The following is a 25,432-nucleotide window of genomic DNA, read 5'->3' on the forward strand; positions in this document are numbered from 1 at the left end:
TGAATCTTGCCACAGGCAAGTGTTCTCTGTGTGGAGAACGCCTCTCACGGAGAACAGACACTCTGTGCCCACGCGGCCTTCTGATGTAACCGTAGTGGTCTTCTACTTGTACGTGTTCACTTTTAACTTTTGCTTGAAAAAGCCTCACACTATAGTGCCTGCGATGCTCCTGAGGAAGCTGTTTCACTTTGTTATTTTGCCTTTTCTCAGAGTTGTGTCGCCTGCTGAGATGCCACTCTTGGGCATCTCATTCACGCTCTCAGCTTCAAACAGCATCTCTGTTCTAGAACACCCACGTCTACACTTCAGCTCCCAACCGCTTAGCTAAATTCTAGTCCCGCACATCTTTGCACCTGTAGTTTTAAGTTTCCCACATCAGATTACTCCAGTGTTGCTGAACCATCAACTGTTCCTTGGGAACATAATTCCAGTGGGACCTGCTGCGACACTGCAGCATCCACCAAAACAGACAAGACGGGGCCTCCCCGGTGGTGCAGCGGTTGAGCGCTGGGTTGTGAAGCTGCCCGCAGCCTCTGCAGCACCGGTTCCATCCCCGGCTGCTCCCCGGCCACCGGAGGAGGGACCCACATGGCGCGCAGACCTCTCCTGCCGCCTGCTGCTCCCCTCAGCAGTGTCCTTCGGTCCTTCTGCCTGCTCTGCTGCCCGCTCTGGCTCTGGTGAATTCTCTCACCCTCCCGCGCTTCTGACTGTACCCAGCGCTTGTATAAATAAATAAATAAATCTAAAAAAAAATTAAAAAAAAAAAAAAGACAAGACGGTGTGGAGACTCATTTATTGCCATCCGTCTCAAAGGAGGTGAATCAAAAGCACATACAACAGCCTTGCAGGCCTTTAACAAAATTCACTGGAATTAAACCCAAAGGTTTAAAGAAATATTTAAGAATCGCCCCATCCTGGAGCCTTGGGGACCGCACAGGAAGGTTCCTTCTGTCTTAACCCAAGCCGGGCATTCAGAGCCTGCAACAGCGGGAAATTAGGGCTTAAGTGGCAGGAGAAACAAGAAGCCTTTAATCAGCTGATGGGAATACAGCCGGTGATTTCTAAAAGAGAACGCCCTGTGTGGTTTCCCACATGCCTAGCCTGCACCACATTCCTGCTCAGAGGCAGGCCCCTGTTCCTAAATCTCCCAGTGGGCCCGAGGGGCAGCGAGTCCGCTGCAGGCTTTGATGTCCGCCTGGGCCTCAACTCCAGTCGGCCTCGATCATGGCAAACAGCTGGCTAAGCCTCAGCCTCTTGACCTCGGGCTCGTTCGGCGGCCTGCAGGTCTTCGCGTGCACCCTGACGTGCTCGGCCAGCTTAGACTTATAAATGAAGCCCTTCCCGCAGTCGCCGCAGGCGAACGGCCTCTCGGCCCTGTGGATGCGCTGGTGCCGCAGCATGTGGCCCTTCTCCCGGAAGCTTTTGCCGCACTCGGGGCAGCGGAAAGGCCGCTCGCCGGTGTGCAGGCCCCGGTGGCTGAGCAGCTGCGCCTTCAGGCGGAAGCTCTTGTCGCACTCGGGGCAGCGGAAGGGCTTCTCCCCCGTGTGCGTGCGGACGTGCTCCACGAGCTTGGACTGCTTGGCGAAGCCCTTGCCGCACTGGCAGGAGAAGGGCATCTGGCCGCGGTGCAGCAGCTGGTGCGCCTTCATGTCGGCCTTGACGCGGTAGCGCTTGTCGCAGTCGGGGCACTGGAAGGGCCGCTCGCCGGTGTGCAGGCGCCGGTGGCTGAGCAGCTGGCCCTTGAGGCGGAAGCCGCGCAGGCAGTCGGGGCACTGGAAGGGCTTCTCCCCGCTGTGCACGCGCAGGTGCTCGGCCAGCTTGGACGGCCGCTGGAAGCCCTTGCCGCACTGGGCGCAGGGGAAGGGCCGCTCCTGGCTGTGCGTGCGCTGGTGCGCCTTCAGGATGGCCTTGAGGCGGAAGCTCTTGTCGCACTCGGGGCAGCGGAAGGGCCGCTCGCCGCTGTGCACCCGCAGGTGCTCCCGGAGCCGGCACGGGTGGCTGAAGCCGCGGCCGCACTCGCCGCAGGAGAAGGGCCGCTCCCCGAGGTGGCGGAGCCGGTGGGCGCGCAGCGTGCGGGGCAGGCGGAAGCGCAGCTGGCACTCGGGGCACTGCAGGGGCTGCTCGCCCGAGTGCAGGCGCTGGTGCCGCAGCAGCTGGCCCCGCTGGCGGAAGGGCTTGCCGCACTCGCCGCACCAGAAGCGCTTCTCGCCGCTGTGCACGCGCAGGTGCTCCGCGAGCTGGCGCTGCCCCGCGAAGCTGTGGCCGCAGGTCCTGCAGGAGAAGGGCCTGTCCCCGCGGTGCGCCCGCGGAGAGCTGCTCTCCCGGCCCTGCGAGGGCCTTTCTCCCGCAAGCACCCGCCCGAGGCCCAGCAGCGGCGGCCGCGGAGGGAAGCGCTGGCTGAGGTCGCTGCCAGAGATCGGCCTCTGCGTGGGGCCGGACTCCTCCTCCCGGCTCCCGCAGGGCTGCTCTCCTGCAAGCACACCGCTGACTTCGCCCTGCTCAGAACAGGGCCCGGGGCCTTCTCTACACGAGTCTGGCCTCTCCCCACTGTACCGGTCCTGGGGAGCTGGCCCGCCGTTCTTGGGGAGAAAGCTCTTGTCACATCCGGGGCACTGGGGTGGTCGCTGCCCCTTATGCAGGAGGGGGTGGCTGAGAAGGGTCTGTTTACATTGGGGGCACTGCGAGGGGTCCTTCCCTGCGTGGGCGGCCAGGTGTCTCAGCAAACAGTGCTTCAGGCGGAAGCTCCTCCCACATTCCTGGCACCGGAGGTGTCCCTGTCCCTGAGGGGGGCTCCGTGGTTGCTGGGGTTCAGCTCGTGAGCTGAATGGCTTCCAGGCCCTGCGTGGCTGGTCCAGGGAGTGGCTCCTCTGGTGCTTTTCTAAGTGGGTTTGCTTCCAAAAGCTTTCCCCACACACAGGGCAAGCCAGCGGGGTGCCCTCCCAACAGGGGGTTTCCTGAAAGCCAGTGAGGCCCAGAGTTCTGGGACTTAGGGTTCTTTCTCTTTGGGTGGATCCCCTGCAGCTGTGGACTACTGGAAAGAAAGCCCCTGTATCAGGTCTGCAGGCGCTGGTGAGGATGCCACCTTGGTCAGGGCTGAAGGAAACATCTTCACTTCTTCCTCCTAAGGGGTCAGAGGAAAGGCAGCACTGAAGGGGATCTACTTGGAAATGGCATTTAGTTTCTCCTGAAGTCACAGCTTGCTGGCTTCCTGAAGTCGAGACAAAATTCAATCAGTATTCCTGTGCGTGGGATGACTAAAGGTTTCTGTCACCAGTAACGTGACCCGTGACAGTGACCTGTGGTGGCCTGGGAACCCCCTTCTGCTGAGCACAGCCAGGCACATTGCAGTATGGCTGGACTTTGTGACCGGGAGCTCGGAGAGCGTCTGCTGACACTCAGCTGAAAAGACCTCTCAGAATAACACTGGAAAGGAGGACAGCAGTTGACACAGGGAGGGCCTAAGCTCTGGGGTCAGTGGTCAGGGGACCAATCTCGTCTGTCCACTATGCCTACTCTGTCACGCCAACCTTTCTTGCTTCAGTGCCTTTTTCTGCAGAAACAGGTGTTCAGGTGTCTACAGTGTTTAGCACGAGCCTGGCATAGTGCTTACACCATCCTGACCTCAGGAGCACCATGCTCTCCTACGGTCACTGCCCACGTTACTGGAGCCAAGAGAGACGTGCAAGGAGCAGGCCCTGATTAACACCCAGTCCTGCGGATTCCTGAGCAGGCCCTAGGAGCTGGCTGCAAGGCTTGGACTCTGCCTCCCTCCTTACCCTACTCCCACTGACATTTAAAAAAGGTCACTTGGAAGAATTAATGACAGATGGTAAAAAATGAAGTAACTTGTAGAGAAAATCTAACACTCCAGAAAGAAGTCACTGAACAAACTACTTTTTTTTTTTTATATATAGAGGCATGTTTTATTTATTTATTTGTTTGTTTGTTTGTTTATACATGCACTGGGTACAGTCAGAAGCGCGGGAGGGTGAGAGAATTCACCAGAGCCAGAGTGGGGAGCAGAGCAGGCAGAAGGACCGAAGTACACTGCTGAGGGGAGCAGCGGGAGGCAGGAGAGGTCTGTGCGCCATGTGGGACCCTCCTCTGGTGGCCAGGGAGCAGCCGGGGATTGAACCGGCACTGCAGAGGCCGCAGGCAGCTTCGCAACCCAGCGCTCAACTGCTGCGCCATCAGGGAGGCCCCTGAACAAACTTCTGATGAGATTTCTTGGAATGATGTTCCCATTAGACTTTCTCATATTTATATAATGCTGATTGCCAAGAATCTGAAAATCTCTGGGCCTCCCTGGTGGCACAAGGGGTTAAAACGCAACCTATGAAACTATCCACAGCCACTGCAGCACGAGTTCAATCCCCAGCCAAGGAGCTACCTACATGGAGCAGCAGACCTCTCCTGTCTCCCCGCTGCTCCCCTCAGCAGTGTATTTCAGTCAATCTGCCTGTTCTATTTCCCACTCTGTCTCTAGTGAGTCCTCTCACCCCCTACACCTCTGGCCTGTACCCCAGTTCTTGTGTGCATAAATAAATAAATCTTCAGGGCCTCCCCTGGTGGCGCAGAGGTTGAGCATTGGGCTGTGAAGCTGCCTGCAGCCTCTGCAGCGCCAGTTCGATCCCCAGCGAGGGTCCCACATAGTGTGACAGACCTCTCCTGCCACGCCCGCTGCTCCCCTCAGCAGTGTATTTCGTCACTCTGCCTGTTCTGTTCCCCACTCTGGCTCTGGTGAATTCTCTCACCCTCCTGCGCTTCTGACTGTACCCAGTGCTTGTATAAATAGATAAATGAATGAATGAATGAATGAATGAATGAAATTAAACTATCATATTAAAATAAATAAATAAATCTTCAAAAAGAAAAACAAAAAAAGAATCTGAAAATCTCAGACCTCCCATACATCATGGCAAAAAAAAAAAGAGCTAAGTTTTAGGCCTTCAAGTAGAGACACGGTCTCCAGACAGAAAGGAAGCGCTTTTGGTCACAAGCATTTGGTTAAGCAGTTTCTGATTTCCCCTGCCTACTACTAAGAAAAGTCACATTTACTAAGCTCTTACTATGTGCCAGATGTCTCTTTAACACTTTGCATACATGAGCCCATTTGTATTATCTTCATTTTTTAGATCAAGGCATTGAAGCCTGAGGTTGAATGACTTGCCCTAGGTCACCCAGAACAGGCAGGGTCCAGGCTCAGCCTCCAGAACCCACACTCCTAACCACTATGCTTTATTGTCTTACTCCAGAATATACAGATGTCCAAACCAGTTAAACAGGAAGACAAGTTAGTGAACTGGAACTAAGAAACCCAAATGTGCGGCCTCCCTGGTGACCTGGGGATTAAGTCTCAGCTCTATCAACTCTACTGCCTGAGTTTGATCTCCAGCCAGGGAGCTGACCCACATGGCATAGCAGACCTCTCCTGTCTCCCTACTGCTCCCCTCAGCAGTGTATTTCAGTCTATCTGCCTGTTCAGCACCCCACCCTGTCTCTGATGAATCCTCTTATCCCCTACACCTCTGGCCTACATCCAGTTCTTCTATGCAAAAATAAATAAATAGGGTCTCCCTGGTGGCGCAAGGAGTTAAGCACAGCACTATGAAGCTATCTGCAGCCTCTGCAGCACGAGTACGATCCCTGGCCGGGCAGGGAGGTACCCACATGGCATAGCAGACCTTTCCTGTCTTACCCACTGTCCCCCTTAGCAGTGTGTTTCAGTCAGCCTGCCTGTTCTGCTTCCTACTTTGTTTCTCCTGAATCCTCTTACCACCCCCCTCACCTCTGGCCTATATCCCAGATCTTGTATGCATAAATAAAGAAATCTTTAAATAAATAAATAAATATGGGGGGGGGACACAACTTGAATGTGACATGTTAAGTACAGGACCTTGATTTCTTGATACTCACCCCAAAATAGCTGTCTCTCAATAACTCGATCAAAATGTTTATCAGCAGAGGAGCAAATTATCTTTCCTGATTTCCGTGATTCACTCCACTTCCTGAAGGGTTCTCTTCCCTGTTCAATCCAAGATATTAGTTCTGGTTTGGGAAGTCCCCCATCTGCACAGAAAATCAATGAGATAGAACTGAGAATCCAGAAATTAACTTTTCATTTATACGCAACTGATTTTCCAAAAGGGTGCCAAAGGGGAAAGAATAGTCTTTACAACAAACGGTGCTGGGGCAAATGGATACCCATATACAAAAGAAGTCAGATCCCTACCTGACACCATACACAAAAATAACTCTCAATGGATCAAAGAACTAAATGTAAGGGTTAAAATATGAGTGAACTGTTGCAACTCTGTAATAGGCAATGGTTTCTTAGCTATGACACCAAGAACTCTGGGGACAAGAGGAAAAATGGATAAACTGGAATTCATCCAAATTAAAAACTTTTGTACTTCAAATGACACCATCAATAAAGTGAACAGGCCCTCCCCGGTGGCGCAGTGGTTGAGCGCTGGGTTGCGAACCTGCCCGCAGCCTCTGCGGCGCCGGTTCGATCCCCGGCTGGTCCCCGGCCACTGGAGGAGGGTCCCGCATGGTGCGCAGACCTCTCCTGCCGCCCGCTGCTCCCCTCAGCAGTGTACTTCTGTCCTTCTGCCTGCTCTGCTCCCCACTCTGGCTCTGGTGAATTCTCTCACCCTCCCGCGCTTCTGACTGTACCCAGCGCATGTATAAACAAACAAATAAATAAATAACAATACATGCCTCTTTAAAAAAATAAATAAAGTGAACAGACAACCCATAGAATGGGAGAAAATATTGCAAACGATGTATCTGCAAGGGTCCAGTACCCAGAAGAAAGAGAGAGCTCTTTCACCTAAGCAATAAGAAGACAAAAAGCCAGGGGCCTCCCCCGTGGCTCAGCGGTTGAGCGCTGGGCTGCGAAGCTGCCTGCAGCCTCTGCAGCGCTGGTTCGATCCCCAGCTGCCAAGGAGGGTCCCACATGGCGCGCAGACCTCTCCTGCCACCGGCTTCTCCCCTCAGCAGTGTACTTGATCTCCACCCACCGGGTGAGGGTCCCACATGGCGTGCAGATCTCTCCTGCAGCCCGCTGCTCCCCTTGCAGTGTACTTCATCAGTCTGCCTGTTCTGCTCTCCACCCTGACTCTGGTGAATTCTCTCACCCTCCTGCACTTCTGACTGTACATAGTGCTTGTATGTATGTATGCATGTATGTATGCATGTATGTATGTATGTATGTATGTATGTATAAATAAATAAATAAGACAAAGAGCTCAAATTAAAAACTTATCTTTTCCTCTCAGATCAGGAACAAGATAAAGGTGTATACTCACACCACTGTTACACAACAGAGCACAACAGAAGTCCTGGTCAGAGCAATTACACAAGGAGGAAATAAAACGTATTCACATTGGAGAGGAAGAAGTAAAATGATTACTATTTGCAGAGGACATACATTAAAAAATCCCAAAGACTCCAGTAAAAAAAAATATTAAATATAAAAAATATATGCAGTAAAGCGGCAGGCTACAAAATTACTAGGCAAAATTCTGTTGCCATATTATACACAAATAATGACCTAGCAAAAAGAAGTCTGGAACAGTCTCACTCACTTACAATCACATAAAAAAAATTAAATACCTAAGAATAAATTTAACCAAGAAGGCTAAAAGACTTGCACACTGGAAACTGTAAGATATTGTTGAAAGAAACAGAAGACACAAAGAAATGGAAAATAGTCCCTGCTCATGCATTTGAAGATTTAACATCAGTAAAATAGTCATATTAAAGCAATATACAGATTCAATGCAATTCCTATGAAAATCCCAACCTCTATGAAAATCTACTCTTCACAGAAATAGAACAAAAATAGAATTTATTTAGAACTACAAAAGACTCCAAGCAGAGAAAAAAAAAAAAGGATATTCAACTGAATAAAATATCTTTGCAGGGCCTCCCTAGTGGCGCAGGCAGTTGAGCGCCGCACTGTGAAGCTGTCTGCAGCCTCTGCAGAGCGAGTTTGATCCCAGTCTGCCGGGGAGAAACCTACATGCCATGGCAGACCTCTCCTGCCTCACCTGCTGGTCCCCTCAGCAGTGTGTTTCAGTCTGCCTGTTCTGTTCCCTGCTCTGTCTCTGGTGAATCCTCTCACCTCTCGCACATGTGGCCTGTACCCTGGTTCTTGTGTACATAAATAAATCTTTAAAAAAAAAAATCGTTGGAAATTATAATTAGAGAGGGTGTGGAAAGAAGGGAATCCTTAGATACTGTCGATGGGAATGTAAATTATGAAAGCAGTATGGAGAGTCCTCAAAAAATTAAAAATAGAAATTCCATCAATTCCATTTATTCCACTTCTGAGTATTTACCCAAAGAATACAAAAATAAGAATTTACAGGGCATATGCACTCCCATGTTCATTACACTATTACTCACAGTAGCTAAGAGCTGGAAACTAAGTGCCAGCTGACAGATGACTGGGCAAAGAGGATGAGGTACATACACAATGGAATGATATTTAGCTGTTAAAAAGCATGAAATCCTGCCATTTGCAACAACGTGGATGGACCCAGAGGGTCTTACACTAAGTGAAATGCATCAGGACATAGACACACACTGTACGATTTCATTCACATGTGGAAATAAACAATAATGAACACACAAGACAAAAACCAAACTCTTACACTATATGAGCAAAATAGTGGTAATCAGAAGGGAGTTGGGAAGAGGGGTGAGTAAAAGGAGTCAACTATATGGTGAAGGACAGAAACTAGACTTTCCTTGGTGAACATCATGTAGTAAATATAGATAATGACCTATAATACTGTATACCTTGAAATCTACATATTGTTGTAAACCAATGTCACTTCAATAAAAAAATTTTTTTAACGGGCAAAATACTTGAATAGACATTTCTCCAAATAAGAGATACAAATGAAAAGATACTCAAGATGAATAACCATTAAGAAAATGCAAGTCTTAACTATAATGATACACCACTTACATCCATTTGATCTCGATAACTGGAACATTCTTTCTGGGTGTCACAGGGGTAATGACATAGGATTACATTTTTTTTAGAAAAATTCAACTACTTTAGTTATTCAGATGCAATGAAAAGAATGTGATGTCTTGGAGTCTCTGGCTTAGAAACAATCTATAGATAGAAACTGGAAAACTTAACTATGGTAAGGGGACAGAATGCAGGTAACTGGAAACCTTGCGATACAAACATAGCTGTCAGGGGCCTCCCCGGTGGCGCAGTGGTTGAGCGCTGGGTTGCGAAGCTGCCCGCAGCCTCTGCAGCGCCAGTTCGTTCCCCGGCTGCTCCCAGGCCACCGGAGGAGGGTCCCACATGGTGTGCAGACCTCTCCTGCCGCCCGCTGCTCCCCTCAGCAGTGTACTTAGGTCCTTCTGCCTGCTCTGCTCCCCGCTCTGGCTCTGGTGAATTCTCACCCTCCCGCGCTTCTGACTGTGCCCAGTGCTTGTATAAATAAATAAATAAAAATAAATCTTAAAAATAAAAAATTAAAAAAATAATAATCCTGGGGCCTCCTAGGTGGCGCAGCGGTTGAGCGCTGGGTTGCGAGGCTGCCCACGGCCTCTGCAGCGCCAGTTCGGTCCCCGGCTGCTCCCCGGCCAACAGAGGAGGGTCCCGCATGGCGCGGACCTCTCCTGCCGCCCGCTGCTCCCCTCAGCAGTGTACTTCGGTCCTTCTGCCTGCTCTGCTCCCCGCTCTGGCTCTGGTGAATTCTCTCGCCCTCCCGCGCTTCTGACTGTACCCAGTGCATGTATAAACAACAAACAAACAAATAAATAAATAAATAAAACATGCCTCTATAAAAAATAAAAAACAGAAACAAAACAAAACAAATAATAATAATCCTTAAAAAAAAAAAATAGCTGCAGGACCTAGCCAGAGAGGTGGAGGGAATACAGAACTAATTACCTTCTTTATATACTGGAGGAAAGAGATATAAATTGGTAAAATATGATCTAGGAACTTATTTGCATTATAAAGATAACTGACAGACTTGCAAAAACCATTACGTTTTGAAGAGAAGTGGGAGAGAGAAGACAGCATAAGTGCACTAATGTCTCATTTTTCATAGTAATGAGTTAATGCTGCCTAAATTTGATCAATCAAGAAACGGAGATGTAAGCATGATTAGATTGGAGGAAACCACAGTGAAAACTAAAATGGTTTAAAATGGTGGCTTTGGGGAATTCACTGAGTGAAGTGAGGATGAATTGAGATTTTTATCATTCGTATTTTATAAATAAAAAGAAATATAAAGCCCAATAAGTAAAAAGACTAAAAAGAACACCCATTACCATAACTGCTGAGAGAGCTGCTAGCAAACACCACAGGCTAGAGCCATCCAAAATCTCACTGCAGGGGAAAACTGTATCAGTTTTTCTGAGGCATTCCGACTCCACTTAAAAGCTGATAGGCAGGGGCACCCCGGGCGAAAGGCACACAGGGTAATCGATGGACATGAGCAAGAGGTACTCCAAAGTGGAAAACCATGGAACCTGCAAGGATGCTGTGACCAAAGCTCTGAGGTCGGCTCCTCTGCCACCATACATTACACACTGTCCCAGTAATGGGACACGTAACAGTATATACCCTTAACTACAGATCAGCAAGGACTGATCAAGGGCCTCCCTGGTGGCGCAAGGGGTTAAGACGCAGCACTATGAAGCTATCTGCAGCCACTGCAGCACGATTTCTGATCCCTGGCCAGGAGGTGACTCACATGGCACAGCAGACCTCTCCTGTCTCCCCCGCTGCTCCCCTCAGCAGTGGATTTCAGTACATCTGCCTGCTCTGCTCCCCACTCTGTCATGCAAATGCATGAATGCTCTCACCACCACCCTCACACCTCTGGCCTGTACCCCAGTTCTTGTATGCATAAATAAACAACAACAAAAAAGTACTGATCACAAAAGTGGGGGGAACTGCTTTTCCAAGTTGAGAAATAGGGTAACCTGACCAAGGTGAGTGCCCAGTGACTGAGACCTCTCACAGAACCCAGTTCCATGACTCACCCACAAAGTTGAGCACTTCTTACCTAGAGAAATGAGAATTTCGTAATTTGTTCTCATCACGTGCTTGTAAAGCTCCTTCTGCCATGCCTGCAGAGTCTGCCATTCTTGCTCCGAGAAATAAATGGCAACGTCCTCGAAGGTCAGAGGTGACTGAAATTAGAGAGAGATACATACTCAGTCATGAGTGCTCTAAGTAACTCAACTCCTCATGGACAAGAAAGATTTGTGGTGAGGACCCTGTTTCTGTTGCGGTTTCCTTAGCCACGACCACTCCTCCCGCGTTTCTTTATACCTGTTCAAACGATTTTGCTCATGTAGTTTATGTGAAATGTTTTTTCTAAGTCGCATTATACTCCACAGGCAAATACGCCCCAAGGATGCGAGTTTCCATTTCCTTTACAAATTACAAGGCACTGATGTTTCCATATGTATTAGTGTCTTCATTTCTCTACGACAGTCTCAAAAGAAAAGCTGCTGTCAAAGGATATAAACATCCTGGGTCTAAAGGACACAAGACTGTTGTCCCCCCCAAATGCTGCACTCTTACATTAACGAGATCCCTTATTTCTACACACCTTTGCCAGCCTAGGCAGTCAATGTTCTTAAACCTAATTATTATTATACTAATGTGATAGGCAAAAATATTGAATTTGCTTGTGAGGCTTACTAACTTCGTGAGGCTTAGTAGCCTTTGCATACTTTTGGGGGCTTCCATGTATCTCTGTCCATGCCTGTCATATCCTTTACTCAGCACTCTAGTGGGCTTTTAAAATTTGAATGAACTTTCTTACATTAGGGTTAATAGTCCTTTGACTGGCAAACATTTTCTCCTGCATGATTTATATTTCCATAGCCCTCCACAAAACACAATTATACTGTACCAAATGTCAGTGGTGGCAAGGGTGAGAGACACTGCATTGGGTGAGCTAAGATAACTGAGCTGGGTAGGAATAGACACCCTTCCAGCACCTGCCACCTATTTCTGATTACCCTGTGTTAGGGTAGTACTCCTCCCATCTGCTGTTAGAATTTTCCATCTGTTTTCAGATCATCTTCCTTCTACCACTCCCTAAAAATTCACAAATCCCAACCCTTCTTACAGCCACTTCACGTAAATGTCAGGTAATTATTCAGGTAACTATGTTTTGATCATTTAACATGTCTAAAACTGTTGTTCTTAGTAGGTTCCTCTTGTTTATTTTCCACATCACATGATGAACTTTTTGAGTGTGTGTGTGACTAACAGTTCTTGCATAAACTCCAGTTTTTATAGAATGATTTTGCACCATGCACTGTGATTTTCAGAAATGCATGTTGTAATAGAATAGAACTAAATGTGTTGGTGATAAGTAGTCTCTTTTCTAGATGAAATTGCGTCCTTTTAAAATGTTTTCCAAAAATGCTCCAAGTTTCCAGCTTACTTCCAGAAGTTTAAAAGATCCAGAAAATAACAGATTATAACAAACATGCCAGGATCCGCCACTGTCTTAGTATATATTTTTCCCTTCAGATTTCCTTTTAATGAATGAAACTTAAGTTCTCCTGGTCCTCTTTAATCTTGTTCTTCTCTTCAGTCCTAGTCTCTTCCCTTTCAACAAGGTAAATATTGTAACGAATGTGGTAACTTGTCAGTTCATGTTTTTATTTTATTAACACACGTGCAACCATCAACACACAGTTCTGCTTTGTCGGTGACACAAATGCTTCATTATACTGCCACTTGATTTCAGAGTCCTGAGATCTGCCGTGGGGGCACAGAGATGGCCGATCTGCTTTCCTCTTGAGTGTCCCGGCCCCTGGCGGCGGCCAGTCCTCGCCGCCCCGGGCCTGGAGGTGCCTTCCCCTGCTCCCCGCGGCGCCCTCCGGTTTTTACATCCTCTCCCACGCCTCCCACGGTCTCTTCTTTCCTTACACTCGACAGAGTTGAACACATCAGCGGTGGAACCTGCCATGTCTCGGGCTGAAACGTCACTGACACCTGCAGGGACCCCGGCTCTGAGCTCAGCGACCCGCCGCGGCCCCGGCTCAAGTCCACGCACCCCTCGCCCGCCCGGACCCCGATCCTTTCACCCTAGTCCGCCCCGCCCAGCCTCGGCCCGGCCCGGCCTGACCCGGCCCAGACGGCGGTCCCCAGGGGCAGGCCCGGCGCCGCCGCCCCAGACGCCGCCCGCCGCCGCGCCCGGCCTCGGGATCCCGACCCGCCCGGCCGAGCGCGTCCAGGCGTCCGCGCGGGGGACCCGCTTACCGAGGGGGCCTCGGCCATGGCCCTCCGCGGACCCGCCCGGCCGGCGACTCCCAGCGGCCGCCCGGCCCCCAGCGCCGGCCCCGCCCGCGGCCACCGCCCTGTCAGCCCGCGAGCCCGCCGGGCGCGGTGCACGCCGGGACTCGGCTCGCCGGGCGCGGTGCACGCCGGGACTCGGCTCGCCGGGCGCGGTGCACGCCGGGGCTCGGCGGCGGGACCGACAGCCCACAGCGCCCCCTGCTGCCGGGAGGGCGAGCGCCGCCCGAGCTCCCTGCCCGCTGAGGGTCTGCAGGTGTTCCGGAGCGAGTTCCCACATCAGCCTGGAAGGTCCAATCCTGAAAGTCAGGTAGACACATGGCATCGCTGATTCCATAGAATTTTTAAAAAATATTTATGTACTTATGCATACAAGAACTGGGGTACAGACTAGAGGTGTGAGGGGTGAGAGGATTCACCAGAGTGGGGAAGAGAGCAGGCGGACTGACTGAAATACACTGCTGAGGGGAGCAGCAGCAGACAGGAGAGGTCTGCTGTGCCATGTGGGTATCTCTCTGGCTGGGGATCGAACTCGTGCAGCAGTGGCTGCAGACAGCTTCATAGGCTGCGTCTTAACCCCTTGCGCCAGCAGGGAGGCCCTCCATGGACTTCAATTAGGAACATGACTCAGTCTATAACATCCAATTAATGGTTTTATAAAATAAATGGATTTTAGTTTGTAACTCCTAAGCAGTCTGTGGTTGAACTGGTTGAACTGCTTAGATATGCAATTGCTGTCCCTATCTGTAACACTTTCCTAAATCAATGTTTATATAAAACACGTAACACTAAGCAAATTTTAAAAGGTGGTCCGTAAGTCTGGTACTGTAATTGCTGTTTTCCCATATATTTTATTTCATATATATTATTCTGTACCTATTATTTTCCCATACCTCTGCTCACAGATGTCTTTTTCTATTGCTCCAAGAACATGTCATTTTGTGTTTATTCTTTTGCTTTCTTTGGCTATATCAAGGTTATCATGGACCTCCCAATCTCATAGTTGTACTCTGTAGGGGCAGGAAGGACACGGAGCAGGTTTTCTATGATTCCAGCAGACGGGGTAGAGGAGGAGTCCTGGAGCCCTCAGTGGCTTTTCAGGCTTTTTTTGTTTACCAGGTACACGGCCGGCAAGGGTGCTGGGGGGCCGGGAGGCTGACAGGCCTCCCAGCCCCCAGCAAGTCTTCACTCTGGGCTCTCTGGAGGCCTTGTTCTCTGCTCTTGTGGTTATGCTTCTCTGCTTATGCTGGTGTCCCTGTGACACAGCCCTTATAAGCCCAGGTGTGTCCACTTACATGCCCACACCCTATTCCAGGTGCCCACTATCAGGCATGCATTCAGGACCGCAGGGATCAATCCTAATGGCGGGAGGGCAGAAAACCCTGATACTTTTTATTTACCCTACATACTCCCAAATGGCTGTTAAGGTAGCGATTCATCTGCTAGTGCTGCCATAACAAAAAGCCACAGGCAGTGACTTAATAAACTGATTTCCTCGCAGTTCTGGAGGATGCAAGTCCCAGGTGAAGGTGGCAGCAGTGTGGTTTCCCATGAGGTCCCTCTTCTAGACTTGCAGGTGATGGACACCTTTCTCTCTGCATCTTCCCGCGGTTATCGTGCGTTCTGGGCACCATTTCCTAATCGCCTGCCTCTTCTGATAAGGACACCAGTCCTAATGGATTAGAGCCCACAAGCTTGACCTCATTTTACCTTAATTACTCTGTAAAAAAAGACCCTATTTCCAGGAACTCCCTGGTGGCACAAGGGATTAAGTCTCAGCACTGCTATCAAAAAAAAAAAAAGGGCCTCCCTGGTGGCGCAGCAGTTGAGCACTGGGTTGCGAGGCTGCCCGCAGCCTCTGCAGCGCCGGTCAGATCCCTGGCCACCAGGCGAGGGTCCCACATGGCACGCAGACCTCTCCTGCTGCCCACTGCTCCCCTCAGCAGTGTACTTCGGTCCTTCTGCCTGTTCTGCTCCCTGCTCTGGCTCTGGTGAATTCTCTCACCCTCCCGCGCTTCTGACTGTACCCAGTGCTTGTATAAATAAATAAATCTTTAAAAAAAAAAAAAAAAGAAAATCTCAGGAAAAAGTTTACTTCTTTTATTAAAGATTTATTTATTTATACAAGAACTGAGGTACAGGCCAGAGGCGTGGGTGAGAATTCGCCAGAGACACAGTAGGGAGCAGAATAGGGAGAAGAACCAAAGACACTAATGAGGGGAGCAGCGGACGAGACAGGAGAGGTCTGCCGGGCCATGTGGGAATCCCCCTGGCCAGCCAGGAATCGAACCCATGCTGCAGACAACTTCACAGCACGGAGCTCAACCCACTGCGCCCCCGGGGAGGCCCTAAATATTTTTTCATTCTTGTACTTCAGGGTCTGAGATCAATTTAATCATTTAGGCTTGATCTCAAAGGTCTGTTAGAACAGCCTGAAAAATTGCCTTAAAGTTAAGGACAAGGCCATAGAGTAGTAAGTGGAAGAATGCCACAGACTCACGGTATCTTTTCCTTTGGTACTTACCATAGAGACCTTATATTAGGGCGAGTATGTTTCTTAGAGAAAATGCAGACTGAGATAAATAACATCAGTTGTTACAATTCTGGATTTTTAGGTAATTTAATTTAGAAGGCAATGACAATTATGTGGGCCATCTTTTTAACAAAAGAGGCATTAGACATTTATTTTTAGCAATATAAAGTCCTGGAAGACTGTAGGAACTCTCATCATTGAGAAAAAATGAAAATTCACTTAGAGAAAACTGAAAATCAAGATATATTTCCCACAAAGAGGGCTAGGAATGGAAAGCTGACGAGGTGCACTGTGGGAAGAAGCACTTCATATAGGGTGTCTCTTCGGCGATGTCACGACTTAATAGCAATGCCCACACTCTTGGGTGACTGAAAAAACTGATGAAATAGCAGAACAGCATGACTGGCAGGCCTTGCCCATGAGGCTTGCAGGGGAGAGATGCCTCCTTGGCTACTTTTTGCCATTTCTGGAACCTGTCAAGGAGCCACCAGGCCCCGCCAGCTAGCCCTCTGGCCACCGTGCTTGCAGTCAGTGTTGTGTGAATCCCTCCCCCACCTCAGCCGGAACCAACAGAGTGCAGCAGCCCCTAAAAGCCGTCCCCACCTCCTCTCTGAGTGGCCTGAGCTATAGCCTGAGGGCTGCGTCCTGGGGCGTGCACTGCTGCAGTGTGAATGGTGAGCGCGCCCATGTATGTGAAGCTCCTGCCACACTCATCACAGGAAAAAGGCCTCTCCACGCTGGGGCGGTACAGATGGGTCTTCAAACTTCTTTTCTGGGGCAAGACTTTGCTGTACTTAGCGCTGCTGAGGGGCTTCTCTCCGCTGTGTGTGTACAAGTGGACCTTCAAACTTTCCCGTGAGCAAAAGCCCATGTTACACTCAGGACACGGGAATGGCTTCGCACCAGTGTGAGAACAGATGTGCTTTGTGAGCCGGTGCTGCTGATTGAAGCCTTTGCCACACTTGACGCACGAGAAGGGCTTTTCGTGCTGGTGCAGGTGGATGCTCAGATTTTTCCTGAAACGGAAACTTTTATCACACTTGGGGCACTGGAAGGGCTTCTCCGCACTGTGGACTCGCGCGTGCACGGCGACCTGAGATCGCTGAGTGTAAGTCTTGCCACACACGCTGCAGGCAAAGGGCCGCTCGCCCCGGTGCATGCGCAGGTGGAGCTTCAGGCAGGACTCCCACAGGAAGCGCCGGTCACACTCAGGACACTGGAAGGGCTGCTCCCCGCTGTGGACCTTCATGTGTACGTTGACGTGCGTGCGCCGGCTGAAGTTCCTGCCGCACACAGGGCAGGAGAAGGGCTTCTCCTTGGTGTGGACCCTGTGGTGCTGCACCAGGGAGGATCTCTTTGTGAAGGTCTTCTTGCACTGCTCACAGGACAGCTCCTTCTGCCGACCACGGCAAGTCACCTTAGAGGGCGAGGTTGAGGCCTTGCCACACTCCCCAGAGGGCAATGGCTTTTTGTGCCGTGTCGTCCTCTGATGGAGCTTCAAGAAAGACATCCTGGTAAAGCACCGCCCACACTCTAGACACTGGAAAGGCCTCTCCCCTGTGTGCACCCTGAGGTGCTCAGTGAGCCTGTGCTCATGGAGGAAGGCCTTGCCACACTCCTGGCAGGAAAACGGTGTCTCTCTGTTGTGCAAACGCACATGCCTCCTCCACGTGCCTTTATACCGGAACGTCCTCTCGCACTCAGGGCACCGGAAGGGCCGCTGCCCTGTGTGGACCACCTGGTGCTCGATCATGGTGGACCTCCGGGAGAAGCTCTTCTCGCACATGCCGCACTGGTACCGCTGCTTCTGGCAGAGGGGTGCCTGCTCCGCCTCGAGGTCCTCCTGTGGTCCCGCGGCTATTTGGTCGGACAAAGTCTTTCCCTCCTCCTCTGATAAGGTCGCACACGAGCCCTGCTCTTGGAGGCCATTTAGATGGTGTTCCTCTTCCTTTGTCCTGAGAGTTCCCAGGCCACCTGGAGAGAAAAACAAGAACACCTCTTCAGTGAAGCTTCACTGCTGGGGGCAGTTTCAACTAGAGTCGCCGAGACACATGCAGCGGGGAAGGGGCTCCCGCAGTCACCCTGAATGTGATCTGCCTCCCACAGATGACAAAGTTATCTTCGATATGCAAAGTCCTTCATCACATTCAGAGACAGCTCAGCAAGAGTAAACATGCAGGAAATACATCTCTTGAAACTATGGTGCTCCTCAGAGGGCAGGTAGAAGTTGGAAGGAAATAAAAATAAGCTACCATCATTATAATATTCCTTAAGGAATGTTGCTTTATTCCCAATCTGGGAATAAAGGGCACAATTTTTAGGAAGGCTGCATGTCATAGTCTTGTTCCCTCCTACCAAAGGTTTCAGTACTTCCAGGAAAGGGCCTCCCTGGTGGCGCAAGGGGTTGAGACGCAGCCTATGAAGCTAACCGCAGCCACTGCAGCACGAGTTCAATCTCTGGCCAGGGAGCTAACCCACATGGCGCAGCAGACCTCTCCTGACTTGCCCGCTGCTCCCCTCAGCAGTGTATTTCGGTCAATCTGCCTGTTCTGTTCCCCACTGTGGTGAATCCTCTCACCGCCCACACCTCACCGCCCATAAATGAGTTATGGACCTCAACCCACCAGGACAAGGTGACACTCACCTGAACAAGGTGACTTTCGCGTGTTCCTCAAGTCCAACTGCTCATACATAGTGGGGCCGAGTGTCCTTCCTGTTTCCTTTGAATGTCCCTGGTGCCTGATGAACAGAATTTTTCCTTCTTCCATGCAAGTGATCAAATCTGGCTTGGAAAACACGCAGCCTGCAAGTTGAGCCCACACGGAGTCAGTCTGGGTTTCCCAACTACTTGGAGAAACACAAATACCCAAGGTGTCACTTGCATGTGGGCTATAGAGCAACAAACAAAGGGTCAGATAAAGGCCCTTTTTAAAAATGGGGAGCCTCGGTGGCACAGCGGTTGAGCGCTGGGTTGTGAAGCTGCCCACAGCCTCTGCAGCACCGGTTCGATCCCCGGCTGCTCCCCGGCCACCGGAGGAGGGTCCCACATGGCGCACAGACCTCTCCTGCCGCCCGCTGCTCCCCTCAGCAGTGTACTTCGGTCCTTCTGCCTGCTCTGCTCCCCGCTCTGGCTCTGGTGAATTCTCTCACCCTCCCGCGCTTCTGGCTGTACCCAGTGCTTGTATAAATAAATAAATAAATCTTTAAAAAATAAAAATAAAAATAAAATAAAAATGGGGAGCCTGCGGCAGGAGGAGGGGAGGCTGATAAGGGGGTAAATAACCCTTGAAAGCTGACTACAGAACTGAGGCACCCAAACTGGGAGGCAGGAGAACAAAGAGGGCAAGGAGCACAGTGGACGAGGTGGAGGACCATGGGTGTGACACTCACTACACCTGAAACAGGGGGGCTATATTCCAAATTCAAACAACAAAGTAACCCAGCGTTACCTCAACAATAAAAAGAAATGTTCACAGTTCACTTTGATCTAGGAGACATGATACCAGTTAGGCTAAAAAAAAAAAAAAAAAAAGGAATCCTTTGAAATGACAGGAATGACAATCAAATACAGTCTAACCAAGATGGTCTACCAAAATGTTCTCTGAAATATTTTACTAAATAAGAGGAAAGAGGGAAGCTAAGGATGATGAATAAAGAGAAGAGGAAAAAGGTGCAGGCTTTGAAAAAGCAGACTGAGAACATATACTAAAGTAACCCAATGAGAACAACGTGAATAGAATATAAAGAAAAAGAGTAAGAATAGAATAAGTTACACGAGAATAAGAATAACCTCAAAAAGAGAGAGAATCCTTCAGGCTATACTGAGACCACCCATAAAATTCATCACAGTAAAAAGTTTTAATGATACAAGAATAAGTCAGGGCCTCCCTGGCGGCACAAGAGGTTAAGTCTTAGCGCTATGAAGTTACTGGCAGTCACTGCAGCAAGAATTAAATCCCCAGCCAGGGAGCTGACCCACATGGCACAGCATACCTCTCCTATCTTGCCCACTGCTCCTCTCAGCACTGAATTTCAGTAAAATCTATCTGTTCTGCTCCCCACTCTGTCTCTGGTGAATCCTCTCACCTTTCCCCCAACACCCCTGGCCTACACCCCGGTTCTTGTATGCATAAATAAAGTCTATTTTTAAAAAAAGTCAAAAAAAGTTGGATAAACAGCAAGATCTGATCTCCACAAATTTCTCTTTAAATGTACTCTTGAGTATATCCCTAGAGATACCTAAGCATCCTATCTCCTCCTGTAAAGAGGGTCTTCTTCCCTGCTGTTTCTGCACTGTGCTGTTTCCTGAGCTTATTCTAAGTTACTATGTTCCTTTTTTGAGAACCACGGTTCAATAAAAGGGTTATGTATTACTTCTAACTGTGGGAGATAAAGAATTCAGAGAATAAATACAACTGAGGGAAACAGATGCCAGGCATAACGAGAGATTCCAGGACATCACAAAAGGTGAAGAGGGCATTCTGAATGCAAACTGGGCACTATAGGGGCCTCCTCGGTGGCCTAGGGGTTAAGTCTCTGCGCTATCACTGCTATAGTTTGAGTTCGATCCCCAGCCAGAGAGCTGACCCACATGCAGCACAGCAAAACTCTCCTGTCTCACCCGCTGATCCCCTTAGCAGTGTATTTCAGAAAATCTGCCTGCTCTGCTCCTCACTCTGAATCCTCTCACTTCCTGCACCTCTGGTCTAAACCCCAGTTATTTTACACACACACAAAAACAAAACAAAACAAAACAAAACAAAACAGAAAAACTGGGCCTCACACCCTATTCACCAGCCAATAGCTGGGATAAGGAAGCCTATAAACACTGGTTGGTTCTGAAAAGTGGCTCCTTAAAAGTCCATCTCACCTATGGGCCTCCCTGGTGGCACAGGTGCCCTGACTTAAAGTCACAGCCGTGTCAAGCTATCGGCAGCCATTGAGATACGAGTTTGATCCCTGCCCAAGGAGCTGACCCACATGGCGCAGCAGACCTCTCCTGCCTCGCCCGCGGCTCCCTTCAACAGTGTATTTCAGCAGATCTGCCTGTTCTGCTCCCCATTCTGTCTCTGGTGAATCTTCTCACACCCCGTACCTCTGGCCTGTACTCCAGTTCTTGTATGCATAAATAAATCTTTTTAAAAAATAAGTTAATAAAAAAATAATAATAAAGTCTACCTCACCTAGAGAAGCAAGAGTCTCATAATTGGCCATCATCATTTGTTGGTACATTTCCTTCTGCCACTTCTCCAGGATCTCCCACTCTTGCTTCGAAAAGTACAAGGCTACATCATCAAACGTCATGGTTACCTGGAATCACAAAAAGTATAGGACACATGTATGTTTTCACTTTCAGGCTGCTGTCAATATCCACATTTTTTAAGACAGAGAGAGAAACTATCTACACTACTAACCTCTGGTGTCATGAACCTAAGAAAAGGGTGGCACATGTCACCACAACCAAGTAGGGTGAACGAGTGAGTAGCAGATCTTTGAGAATACGCAGCATCCAGAGTGGGGATTCTTGGCATTGACCATTATTGCTAATATAGAGTGGGTCAAAGTTGTTGGGTATACCAACTTATTAAAAATCCTTTAATGTTTAACTATTCAGAGTTACAGAAGTTGCAAAGAGTAAGAAAGGTTACCTGCACCTCTTGATCTAATTCCCTGAAGGTCACATGCTTCATCAATACACTATCAAAGCTATGGAACTGACCTTGCTACAATGAGTAACTCTGATTTTCAACTGTGTTGATTCGTGTAACCCCAGTACAGTCAAAAAGCAGTTCCACCAGGGCACCCATGTGCTCCCCTTTATAATCACACCACTGAGCTAAAATCCATAGCTAATTTTGTCATTTCAAGAATGTTAAAATTCATATACCTTTTAGAGATTGACCCTTTCTCCTCTACACAATATGTTCAAGATCCAGTCACATTATTTTTTATATTTTTTAAATTTCTATTATTGCTGTGTAGTACCCAGTGGTACAGATGGACCGCTGGTTAATCATTCATCTACTGAGGAACATTTTGGTAGCTTCTTGCTTTGAGGCTATTACCAAAAAGCTTCTCTGAACAATCACGTACAGATTTGGGTAGGCACACATATGCAGTTTTCTGGACATGTCCAGATCTACAAGTGGGATGTTTTTTAAAGTTAATTATTTATGCATACAAGAACTGGGGTACAGGCCAGAGGTGGGTGGGGGAGAGGATTCACCACAGAGTGGGGGACAGAACAGGCAGACTGACTGAAACACACTGCGGAGGGGTGCAGGGGGGAGACAGGTCTGCTGCACCATGTGGGTCAGCTCCCTGGCCTCGGATCCAACTCTTGCTGCAATGGCTGCAGAAAGCTTCATTTCTAGGTTAGTCTTAACCCCTTGCACCACCAGGGAGGCCTTACAAGTGGGATTTTTTAAGAAACCATTTTCCAGAGTGGCACAACCCTCTAAATTCCTACAACTGTGGATGAGAGATCTGTTTCTCATATTTCCCAGGATTTGGGGAGGAAATGTTGCAGAGGTGTAATTCCATCACCAAATCTATCATAGGCCCAAAACTGACCAGTTACTGTAACAAGCTTAAAAGTGATGTTTTTATAAGGTGAGATGCTCAAAGACATTCCGTCTACCATTTCTTGAGCCTTACTCCGTGCTTTCCAGCTACAAGACATGTGACCCTGTTCACAATTAGCACGGAGCTGCTCCTGTGAAAAGGAAAATGAACCTGAAAACACTAATTTCTCCTGCGTTTCCCAAGTAACACTACAGTCAGTGAACTGGCATCACTGAAGTTATTTCAGGGACTCAAACTTATAAAATTACCAGAATCCACGAACTTTCACAGAACGGAGAGGAATATTCCAGAGGGTTCCCAACCTCTCCTGTGGAGGGGGAAGGACGTGCATTCTATTAATAAGACTAATAAAGCATTAAATCCCAGGGGGAGTACTCGGAGACCCGGCACAGCTAAGCAGGCCACACTGAACTGAAGCAAGGGTTTCCTGGCCTGTTGTTCTCGGCGAAACCCAACGCCCAGGTCACCCGCGAGCGCGGGGGCGTGTTCGGGAACAGTGACCCAGGGCTCCCACGTCCTGGGCCGCTGCCGCTTCTAGCCCCCTTCCCCTCCTCATCTCTTAGAAACTGAGGGGGGCGTCCGTGGTTCCCCCCACAGCAGAGCTCGCAGCCTCAGAACCGAGTCCGGAGGAACAGGGGTCCCCAGCGCCCGGGCGCCCGGCCGTCCCCGAGGGCCTCCCCCCGGCGCAGAGCGCCGCCCCGCGCCTCGGACACCACAGGGCCCCGCGCCTCGGACACCACAGGGCCCCGCCCCCGCCGTCTCACCGGAGCCCGCCGGGCCGCGGCCCTTCGCGGACTCGCCCGGCCCGGCGCCACAGAGGGGTCCGGCGCCATCGGGCCGCGTCCCGGCCCGGCGGGCTCCGCTCACCCGCCCGCAGGTCCGGCACGCGCGGGGCATGCCGGGACGCGGCCGGCCGGGCGCGGTGCACGCTGGGAGTCGCCGGCGGAGCGCGGCGCCTTCCGCCCACAGCGCCCCCTGCGGCTGGGAGGGCGAGCGCGCCTGCGACCCAGACCAGTCTGTCCTGGGCGTTGGGTGGGTTGGGAGGGGGTCCCGGAGCCCCCCAAATCCCCGAACCCGGTTTGCCACACCTGCCGCTGGGGCACGGTTCCTCGCACTGCCCAGGGGTTTCCCAGGCAGGGAGAGGAGATGAAAGGGACGGTATCTGGAGAGAGACTAGACGGAGATCGGAAATGCAGTCAGCTGGGAGGGACGACCCGCAAGGGGCCTGCTAGCTGAACAAAAGTGTGTGTGTGTGTGTGTGTGTGTGTGTGTGTGTGTGTGTGTGTGTGTGTGTGTGTGTGTGTGTGTGTGTGTGTACACTCAATGTATCTGCCTGTATGCAGATACTCAATCCAACAGAGAAATAATTAATATGGCAGATAAGATGGGTTGATTTCTGGGTTATTGGGTTATTGACCCACCTTGCATCCTGCCATAGACTTCACAGGACCGGGTGACATCTGAAAATTTTACCCATCTTGCAAGCTAATAAATTAGCTGCTGTGGTTTTGTTTGATGATCGTGTTAAAAACACATGGTCATGGGTCATAGGGAGCACAAGCTTTGTTGTTCAACCATCCCTCCCTTCTCCCCCTCACTGGAATTGTTACAGGGCAGGGAGAGGGGCAGCCCAAACCCTGCAAACCTGCCTATTCTAAATGGGTTCTCCCATCCACCGCATCAACACAAAACATAGGAGACTTTAATGGGAAGGAACTTTAATACAATTAGGAAACAAGGGCCTCCCCGGTGGCGCAGCAGTTGAGCGCTGGGTTGCGAAGCTGCCCGCAGCCTCTGCGGTGCCGGTTCAATCCCCAGCTGCTCCCCGGCCACCGGAGGAGGGTCCCGCATGGCGCGCAGACCTCTCCTGCCGCCCGCTGCTCCCCTCAGCAGTGCACTTCGGTCCTTCTGCCTGCTCTGCTCCCCGCTCTGGCTCTGGTGAATTCTCTCACCCTCCCGCGCTTCTGACTGTACCCAGTGCTTGTATAAATAAATAAATAAATAAATAAATAAATAAATTAGGAAACAAGACAGGAAAGGCAAAGAATCTAGTTTCTAAATCAAGCACCCAAAGTGACCCGTCCCCTAGTGGGTAAAACTCCATCCAAATGGGATTGGCCCAGAGCAAGGCCCCAAGGCCTGCCACAAGTCCAAAGCATCTTCCAGTGGGGACCCACAGAAAATGGTCAGAAACAACCAGACAAGCCCGGAAGGAAAAGAGCAAAATCAAAATCAAGATAAAAGCTTCCATGGTCACCTCCCCATGGGTCTCACCCACATCTGTGTCACCCAGTGTACGACCAAAAGACAAGCACAATTTCTTCACGTGTCTCTAGGCTCCATGTGCCTCCTCCAGGTCTCCCTCTTGCTCTCCATCCTGCTTCCTTCCTTCCTCAGTCTCCTCTTCTTGGTTCAGCTCTGTTTCAACTTTCTGGAAGAACTCCACTCAAAGCCACACAATGAACTTATGTCCAATTTTTTTAGTTTAAGCAAACAAAATCCCTGTGGATGTTATGCAAAAACAGACTCTGAGATAAGTAGTAAAAGATTATTACCAATATTTTTATGCTGTGTTGGTATCAAGGGGAGAGAAAATGCAAACACAAGTTAGCTTTGCTGAAAAAAAAATTGCAACCTTGGGCCTCCCCGGTGGTGCAGCGGTTGAGCACTGGGTTGCGAGGCTGCCCACAGCCTCTGCAGCGCCAGTTCGATCCCCGGCTGCTCCCAGGCCACTGGAGGAGGGTCCCACATGGTGCGCAGACCTCTCCTGCCGCCCGCTGCTCCCCTCAGCAGTGTACTTCGGTCCTTCTGCCTGCTCTACTCCCCGCTCTGGCTCTGGTGAATTCTCTTACCCTCCCGTGCTTCTGACTGTACCCAGTGCTTATATAAATAAATCTTTAAAAAAAATTGCAACCTTGCTGCAGATCCTGGTCACCAAAACAAGAAAACTTTGTGGATTCAGAACAAAATGCAAAAAAATTATCAGTATTATGTCAAAGAAAACT

At 49.9% G+C, this 25,432-nt stretch overlaps 2 protein-coding genes across 2 annotated transcripts; both read right to left on the minus strand.

The window, feature by feature from the left end:
* Positions 1-757: 757 nt before the first annotated feature.
* On the minus strand, positions 758-13,330 carry ZNF786 (zinc finger protein 786). Its single transcript, XM_037515321.2, has 4 exons — positions 13,277-13,330; positions 11,055-11,181; positions 5,917-6,069; positions 758-3,208 (listed from the first exon to the last, which is right to left on the minus strand). Exons 1-4 carry the CDS (start codon positions 13,292-13,294, stop codon positions 1,203-1,205), a joined length of 2,304 nt encoding a protein of 767 aa, XP_037371218.1. The 5' UTR covers positions 13,295-13,330; the 3' UTR covers positions 758-1,202.
* Positions 13,331-15,418: 2,088 nt separating this feature from the next.
* Positions 15,419-23,242, minus strand: LOC119248556 (zinc finger protein 425-like). The gene is made up of 5 exons (XM_037515463.2): positions 23,192-23,242; positions 22,676-22,734; positions 21,026-21,152; positions 18,487-18,645; positions 15,419-17,816 (listed from the first exon to the last, which is right to left on the minus strand). Exons 3-5 carry the CDS (start codon positions 21,144-21,146, stop codon positions 16,429-16,431), a joined length of 1,668 nt encoding a protein of 555 aa, XP_037371360.1. The 5' UTR covers positions 21,147-21,152; positions 22,676-22,734; positions 23,192-23,242; the 3' UTR covers positions 15,419-16,428.
* Between the last annotated feature and the right edge of the window lie 2,190 nt (positions 23,243-25,432).

Source organism: Talpa occidentalis, unplaced genomic scaffold (assembly GCF_014898055.3).
Source record: "Talpa occidentalis isolate TD23 unplaced genomic scaffold, MPIMG_talOcc4v2.1, whole genome shotgun sequence".
Taxonomy (NCBI): Eukaryota; Metazoa; Chordata; class Mammalia; order Eulipotyphla; family Talpidae; genus Talpa; species Talpa occidentalis.

Coding starts and splice junctions, on each gene's coding strand:
- ZNF786 (XM_037515321.2), bottom strand. Junction 6,070..11,054: donor CGAAATTCTCATTTCTCTAG/GTAAGAAGTGCT, acceptor TTTTCTGTGCAG/ATGGGGGACTTCCCAAACCA. Junction 3,209..5,916: donor TGAGAGACAGCTATTTTGGG/GTGAGTATCAAG, acceptor TCTCGACTTCAG/GAAGCCAGCAAGCTGTGACT.
- LOC119248556 (XM_037515463.2), bottom strand. CDS start 21,146: ATGACGTTTGATGATGTAGCCTTGTACTTTTCGAAGCAAGAGTGGGAG. Junction 18,646..21,025: donor TGAGACTCTTGCTTCTCTAG/GTGAGGTAGACT, acceptor CTCAACTTGCAG/GCTGCGTGTTTTCCAAGCCA. Junction 17,817..18,486: donor GCGAAAGTCACCTTGTTCAG/GTGAGTGTCACC, acceptor TTTTCTCTCCAG/GTGGCCTGGGAACTCTCAGG.